The 8319-nt window shown below is 39.8% G+C and overlaps 1 protein-coding gene across 1 annotated transcript; it reads left to right on the top strand.

Annotated features, from left to right (window-relative positions):
- Nucleotides 1–4948: 4948 nt before the first annotated feature.
- si:ch73-62b13.1 (Carbohydrate sulfotransferase 1-like) lies at nt 4949–8095 on the top strand. The gene is made up of 2 exons (XM_026927649.3): nt 4949–5546; nt 6488–8095. Exons 1-2 carry the CDS (start codon nt 5387–5389, stop codon nt 7597–7599), a joined length of 1272 nt encoding a protein of 423 aa, XP_026783450.2. The 5' UTR covers nt 4949–5386; the 3' UTR covers nt 7600–8095.
- Nucleotides 8096–8319: the final 224 nt, after the last annotated feature.

Consider the following 8319-nt stretch of genomic DNA (forward strand, 5'->3'; position numbering starts at 1 on the left):
AATAAGTCATATACATTGAATGAATTTTGAGCTTAAGCATATGAACATGCTGTTGTTTTGTACATTTTGTAACACAGAAAGTTACAAAGAAAGAAAGAAAGTTTGTCTCTAAGTGCAGTTTGTCTCCAAAACACTGGTTCCAAACCATCTACACCTCCTACAACTTAGATTCAAACAGAGTCTCCTCCTGTACTGTCTAACAAAGTTGGATACACCTCTTGGACCAAATCCATTCAGAACATTTCAATATCCTTTATATTCTTAGATTGCCTCATGCAGACTGGTTTCAAATCCAGAGACTGAGATGGTCATTGCAAAACATTTATTTTGTATCCCACAACCATTTCTGTGTTGATTTAGAAGTAGATCTGAGCTTATTATCCTATCTGAAAGCTCTAGAGCCAAGTCTAAACTTCTTGGTAGGTTTTGGGCTAAGATGTCCCAGTACTTGGCAGAATTCACAATGACATCGATGTTCATTAAGAGTCACTAGACCACCAGCTGCCAAACACTCCCAAATCTGTGATCCAACATAATATTTTTACAGAGTATGTAGTCCCATTTTATCAGACATGCCAATAGTTTGCATGGACAAATGTTCAGGTTTTGTGTCTTGAATGTAGTTAACATTAATTCTGCTGCTTATCTAAATTCTGATTTGAGCCCCTCAACAACAACCTTTCTCTTTTTGTTTTGAAAGTTTTTTGGATTTCACCATGGAGGAGTATGATAAATGGGATTTTACATTTTAAAAAGCAAGAATTTTTATTAAACGAAAGGCAATTCACTTCTTCAGTTGTTTGAGAGGAAAGTTTTAACTAATGTGTGTTTTTACTAATGTATATTTTTACAGTCATTTTTGCTAATATTTATGAAGGATGCCATTGGCTACTACTTTGACTGTACAAAGTTGACTGCATACTTCTTGTATGCTATGGTGTCTGTGTCCCTGCAAAATCTCATACCCTTAAAGATTCTTCAGTTGTCCCTTTGGGGGAAAATCTTAAAGGTTCTTTGTAGATTCCTGGATCTGGACTTTCAAATATTCGTTATTTCATCTGCAACTGTCACAGAGCCAGTTCGAGGTGGATACAAATGCAGGTTTATTGAAGGTAGCAGACAAATCCAAAGGAAGTTTCAAAAGCGGAGTCAAAAACAGAAACAGGTCAGGTGATTGGCAAACAGCGTAGACAAGAGCAAAGACAAAAATCAAAGTACAAAGAAAAACAGAATCAAAACACAGAATCTGAATGTTTGATAATGTCACTACTTAAATATTGTCACAACGCAGGTTAACAACTCATTAAGTTGAGTCAGGCTTTCCTGATCAGGTCCTGTGGGCTTTCATTTTAAAAGGGTGAAGCTCACACTGACTCAAATGCTTGTTAAAAAAGGTATGGCTGAAGTGGATTAAGGCAGTACACTGTATTTTACAGCTGAAGAGCAAACTATTAAAATGAACTTCTTAAAGAATTCAAATATAATAACAGCAAAAAACAGTGCTGTTGTGGCTGCCAAGGCACATAAAAAACAGCTGACACTGTAAATGCATAAGTTATAATAGATAACTTATCATTTTATTTTAATTCACATAAGTAAAGTATAAATCACATAAGTACAATGAAAGTAACTTTAATTGCAAATAAAATAACTAGCAGCAAATTGTCAGGTTGCTTGTTTAAATAGGCTACTTGTTTAAAAGTTGTTTTCCATATACTATCTTCTTTGTCTGATTGTTGTGCGTATGACAAAGTGCTCTGGTTATATGTCTTACAACTAAGAGGAAAAAGAATTTTAAAAAAGACTGGTGGTGGGTCTTCACCTCCAGATTATACACTGGTTGAAGAATTGGCTCTTTAATGGAGGTCCATACCTCTGCAATGCCTCTTCTGACCCAGGTGGCTCCAGCATATCAACATCTTTTGTAGACATTCAGTACAAGTGAACTAAAATAAAAGCTTATTTACATAGTTGCGTAAACATTAATAAGTCATGTTTTCCTCTTTGTTCAGTAAGACTGCTATAGCCTGGCAGCACTACACATGAGGAGGCTATTGTTTGGGCACAAGTGAGTTTAGTGTAATCAATACACTAATTGATTGTAGGCAACTTTGAACATAACATACATTCCCCAAACTGATGGGGCCAAAGATGATAATTCTGATACTGTGTAATTCTATGTGGGCTATGAGAAGTCTTTGGAGGTAAACTCAGTCACTGCATTTACATTAATTTGCCATAGTGGTCTACACAAATTCTTGTATGTTCAAAATTCTCTATTAGGATTTTTTTTTCCTGCTTAATCCGTGGGGTATGCAGTTCTCCCAACCTAGGACCTCCACCTGCAGGCATAGCAGGGTGACCTCGGATATAAATAAATCAGTATTTTAAAAAAAAACTGAATTATTGAGCATTGTAACATCTCCCAGTTGTGAGTATTTTTTAATGTAAGGGTGCAATACAAAAGAACCCTAGAATGAGACATGGAGTATAACCTCCAAAGTAAGTTCATCAAACTGCAAAGCAAACGGCTGGATTACTGAAAAATGGTATAGTATTGACTTGTTGAAAGATGCTTTAATGTACTTCTCAAAAAATCTTGTTTTAATGTAGTCTTTTCTCTTCTCGAGAATAAAATCACTGAATAAAATCACTGAATAAAAAAATAATTGGTGAAATAAAGATCGTGTCCACTGTTTAATGTTTGGTGTTTGAATGATAACATAAATTCATTAAGTAATAAAGAATTGTTCAGCAAAGGCCTGTCTCAAAGCCCTGCCCTCTGGTTGCTCCATGCTGACAGAATTCGGGAGTAATTCAGAATAACGGGAGTTTCTCCTAATGATGGTTATACTGTGCAGCACTGTTATATCACATACCTTGGCTGGGTCTACACTTAACAAGTAAATCTTAAATAACCGAAGTGTGACAATTAAGCCCAAAGGTTATTTCTATCTTGGCCCTAGTTTTTTGCATGACCCTGTTAAATTCAACTCTGAGGTCCAGGCAGTGGCTCTGGATATGAAGTCATCATCAAGACATTCTTACAGGTGTACACTCTGTCTCCAAGCAGCAAAGTAAGGTAGTCAGTATGCATACCAAGCTTTAAGCAGTGATATATATGTAGATTCACTGAGAATATGAGTCATGAAATGACTCAGGCTATTTTGCCTTTAATGCTCAGTAGTTAGGGACTGATCACAGGTCACGTAAACAGGGGAAAACAGTCTTCTGGGGTTCCATATTTGTTCACCCATGGGGATGCTCTAATATTGATTTATGTGCAGATTCAAGTCCAGCACATTCCACAGATGCTCGATTGGATTGAGATGTGGTGAATTTGGAGGCCAAGCCAACACCTTGAACATGGTCCTCAAACCATTCTTGAAAAATTTTTGCAGTGTGGCAGGTCGCATTATCCTGCTGAAAGAGACCACGGCCATTAGGGAATACTGTTGCCATGAAGTGGTGTCTTTGGTCTCCAACAATGTTTAGGTAGGTGGTACTTGTCAAAGTAACATCCACATGAATGCCAGGACCCAAGGTTTCCCAGCAGAACATTGCCCAGAGCATCACACTGCCTCCGCTGACTTGCCTTCTTCCCATAGTGCATTCTGGTGCCATCTCTTCCCCGGCTGTCCACATGATATAAAAGAAAACATGATTCATCAGAACAGGCCACCTTCTTCCATTGCTCCATGGTCCAGTTCTGATGCTCACGTGCCCATTGGGGTCAGCATGGGCACTCTGCGGCTATGCAACCCCATACGCAGAAAGCTGCAATGCACTGTGTGTTCTGACACCTTTCTATCACAAACAGCATTAACTTTTTCAGCAATTTGTCCTACAGTAGCTCTTCGGTGAGATCAGACCAGACGGGCTAGCCTTCGTTCTCCACATGCATCAGTGAGCCTTGAGCACCCTCAAGCCATGAACTGTAGGGAGTTCATGGGTTGTCCTTCCTTGGACCACTTTTGGTAGGTACTAACCACTGCATACTGGGAACACCCCACAAGACCATCAAGCCATCACAATTTGGCCCTTGCCAAAGCCGCCCATTTTTCCTGCTTCCAAAACATCAACTTCAAGAACTGCTTTTATATAGGCACTTGCTGCCTAATATATCCCACTCCTTGACAGGTGCCCTTGTAGCAAGATAATCAATGTTATTCTCGTCACCTGTCAGTGGTTTTAATGTTATGGCTGATTGGTATATTTATTTTATTTATGGATTCTGTGTCTTCCTGAAAACTCTAGCACACTGTTGAGATCCTTTCACAATACGAGCAGCAAGCTACACGTGGAAAAGTGACGCAATCATACTTACCAGCTCTCTGATTGGACAGGAGGCGGACTTTATACACGCTCAGTGTGGATAGCTTCTATGTAACATGTCCCAGTGCAGGTATAAGGTCACCTTTGTGGTACAGATAAGCCAGCATTTATGCCAAAGATAGCTAGCTAACCCTGCAGTCCTGCTTCATGGTACACCCCTCACAAGCAAAATTTCACAATGACTGAGCATTTGTGTTTATGTTTGTGTTTGTTTGTTTGTGTAGGGTGTGTGTGATTGTGCGCAGGTGTGATTAATTGGAAGTCTGGTGAACATGAACATTGATATAGGTGATATGACTGTGTTTGCAGTCCTTGCGGCTGCTGGGAAATAAACTTGAATGTAGAAGTGTCGCATAGGATTCGGGGCAATGGAGTTCATGTTGGAAACAGACGAGGACGTGACACTGACACTGATGTTTGCTTCTTTCAATTTTTATTATTTTTAATAAAATTTATTATATTTGTGTGGCACAAGCTGCATAACTAAAAGGTTCACTAATATAATTTTAGGGCACCACAATTAAGGAAGGCATGCCTTTTATTTTAGACAATTGTAGGGTTCTAGCATTGCTTATAGGATTTTTTTGTCTCACCAGTCCAATATAAACAGCACCATAATTGTCTCATAATTGTCTCAAAAAGAAGGATGCTGGTGCAGATTTTTTTTTTTTTTTTGCTTGATTATGATGCTTGCTGTGGTTCTGCCTTTTTTGTCAAAAGAAAGACACTCAGCTTTTTTGGTGTGCTCACTGATGGAAATTAAAGTCTCTAGCTCCTCCTTCTCACTATCTTCCAGATCTTTGGCTGGTGCCATTAATGTCAGCATTTAATCACATTTGTCTGCAATTTAAAAAAAAAAAAAAAAAAAAAGAGCAGAAGCCAGTGCAGATTTACTGACAATGAAATTATTATAATGCAGTTGTATATTAATCTAATCTTTTAAAAATGGATTATGAGAGAGCAGAAACAGGAGGCTGTAAAGGTTAGACAAAATAGGCATTGCAGTAATGGAGTGTCCTATGTGTCTGTGCGTCCTCTCTGACAGACGAGAATGGAAGGGCATCAGACCACCATGAAGTGTTCAAGGAAAGTAGTGCTGTTTCTGGTATGCCTTTGTCTGGCGGTGCAGTACACAGCCATCCGCTCCATTCAGGATTTGTTCCCTAGACCATGCCAGGACTCCAGGCAATGCCAGAAATGCCCTGAGAAAGGTGAGCCACAGCATCTTCAGTGCTGTAGTTTTAGGGACAATGTTTGACATGTAGGTTATGATATGAATAGACTGTTTGGTTTGTCAGTGGGTGGGAAGAATAGTCAGTGTCTTACTCATTCATTCATCCATTCATTCATTCATTCATTCATCTTCAGCAACTTTGGCCTGGTCAGGGTTGCAGTAGACTCGGAGCCTATCCCAGGAAAAAAGTATAAGGAAGTAATACACCATGTATGGGGCACCAGCCCATCACAGGGGACCATGCACTGCACATTTTTGAGAGGTTGAAGTAAAACCCACACAGACATGTTAATGGTTTTGCTCAAGGGCTTAGTGATAGCTTGGCAGTGCTGGGTTTTGAACTTACAGTCTTCTAATCAGTAGCCAAATACCTTAACCACTGAGCTACCACTGCCCTGAGCTTAGGATTGAACCAAGGTACCCTGGATCTGTGAGGGAGCAAAGGTACTGGCTGTGCCACAAAGATGTAATATCTGTAATTGATTTCACATTTATCTTATAAATTATATGCAGTAGTCTACTCTTAGAGTGCTTCCACGCACCCTAGAGTCCCACGCATCAACTTCTCATCAGTTGTAACTACACTTTTTTGTCTCTGACTCTGTGCTATATTTAGAAGTCATTCGTTTATGATTTTAAGTCAAACACAATCAAATGCCTGACTCTTTTTTGATGTTCTTACCACAATTGTTCTCAACAATGTAGTCTTTAACATTGTGCCACGTTTGTCTCCATAAATGTCTTGCTGGTAGTTGAGCTTAGATACAGTAGTTCTCTGTTTATTGGAATACTTTATGCTCTCAAGCTGTAGATGTGAGGTGTTTGATTAGAAAAACTAGAGGAACTGGGTATTTTGGTGCTGAGCTCAGTGTGGCCCATAAGCTCATAGAATCTAACTGTCTGCTTTTTTATTCCCAGATCACAGCTGGAAATCCTCCTACAACAACAACTCTGTTCCCACAAAGCATACCACTGTCTCTGCTCGGAAGCACATCCATCTTTTTTCACAAACCCGCAGCGGATCCTCCTTCGCTGGCCAGCTGTTTAACCAACACCCAGATATCTTTTACATGTATGAGCCACTTTACCATGCACAACAGACCTTCTGCAACTACAGCAAGTGTCTCTGGAAGCCCATGGACAGAGTTGTGCAGGCTGTCTACAGGGACCTCCTCTTCAACCTATATACCTGTGACCTTAATTTCCTGGAGAACTACATCCAGCCAGAGCCTCAAGATCACCTGACAGCTTCTTTCTTCCGTCAGACCTCCAGCCATGCTCTCTGCTCACCACCCGTCTGTCAAGAGGGTGATAAGGAGATTATGGAAGGGCAGCCAGATGAGAGCTGGTGTCACAAAAAGTGTCGAATCCTAAACCTCACCTTAGCCTCCATGGCTTGCCAGTCCAGAAGCCACGTGTCCATCAAGACGGTACGGATCCCTCAGGTCAGTGACCTTCGCCTCCTAACTGAAGACCCACGATTAGACCTCAGGATTATTCACCTGGTGAGAGACCCCAGAGCAATCTTGGCATCACGCATAACTGCGTTCACTGATCAGTTCATTGCCTGGAAGATCTGGAATGCCACAGACAGGCAACCACATTATGTAGACTTGACACAGATTACGAGAACATGCCAAGACATGGTGTACTCTGTGGATATTGGTCTGAAGAAGCCAGACTGGCTGCGTGGACGGTATCTACTAGTGCGCTATGAGGATCTAGCACTTAATCCTGAAGCCAAGGCCAAGGAGATCTACAAATTCCTGGATTTGGATATAGACAATAAAGTTCTTACATGGATATCTCAAAACACCAATGTCACTTCCTCCACTTCCTCAAAGTACTCCACCAGCAGAGACTCCAAAACCACACCAGAGAGCTGGAGACTGAATCTGGGCTTTGACATTGTTAAGACAGTGCAGACACTATGTAATGATACTTTGGCTTTATTGGGCTACAAAATAGTACAGTCTGAGGTGGAGCTGAGGAACATAAGAAATAGTTTAGTGGAACCAAGGACTTTTTAGATAATGAAGCAAAAATGAGAAAGTAAAGGCCAGTTTCAGACGAATGATGTTGAAAGTACATAGTGATTTAGCCTCAATAATCAGTTTTTAAATGTGATTTAAGCCCATTGACGAAGGCTTTAGTGTTCTATATAGGGACTCAGTAAGGAATGTACAAATCAGTCTTTAATGTTTTCCTGTATTGATGTTTTCCTGTATTAATTTCCTGTAATGATCAGTGCTTTGAATTGGATATATAAAGTCTCTTCTACAGGGAAATGCACAAATTTCTACATATACAGTGCCTTCAAATTAACTGCTACACTATGGTTGTTAAAGTAAACATGCATACAATGAATCTTGTTTTATATGGGTTTCTGTAAAGTATTTGTGTGGGGTATAGTTTGGGCTCTACTTACATTTGACACATCACTGTTGTAAAACTGAATAGCTACTGACTGTCATTTCAACAACATTGTAAAATGCTAATGCTAGTACATAAGTGTGCATCAGAATAAAGGCTGAGGTGAATCTTATCAAACTGCTGCTTATGCAGCAGGCAGTTTGCAGGCAATTTGCATTTAGTAAAAAAAAACCCTCATTACTTTTTTTTTTACATGATTTCAAATCATTCTGCTGTATAAGCAGTTCATGGACCAACAGAAATGGACCATAATTACTTGGAATACAATTACAAAATCTCATAAATCCATTAGTTATGAAATCTGTCCATCACACAAG

The sequence above is a fragment of the Pangasianodon hypophthalmus genome, chromosome 6 (genome assembly GCF_027358585.1).
Source record: "Pangasianodon hypophthalmus isolate fPanHyp1 chromosome 6, fPanHyp1.pri, whole genome shotgun sequence".
Lineage (NCBI taxonomy): Eukaryota > Metazoa > Chordata > Actinopteri > Siluriformes > Pangasiidae > Pangasianodon > Pangasianodon hypophthalmus.

Excerpts from the sequence above, each read along its gene's own strand:
- si:ch73-62b13.1 (XM_026927649.3), top strand. The coding sequence starts at position 5,387 with ATGGAAGGGCATCAGACCACCATGAAGTGTTCAAGGAAAGTAGTGCTG. Across the intron at positions 5,547-6,487 it reads CCAGAAATGCCCTGAGAAAG|ATCACAGCTGGAAATCCTCC; the intron begins GTGAGCCACAGC and ends TTTTATTCCCAG.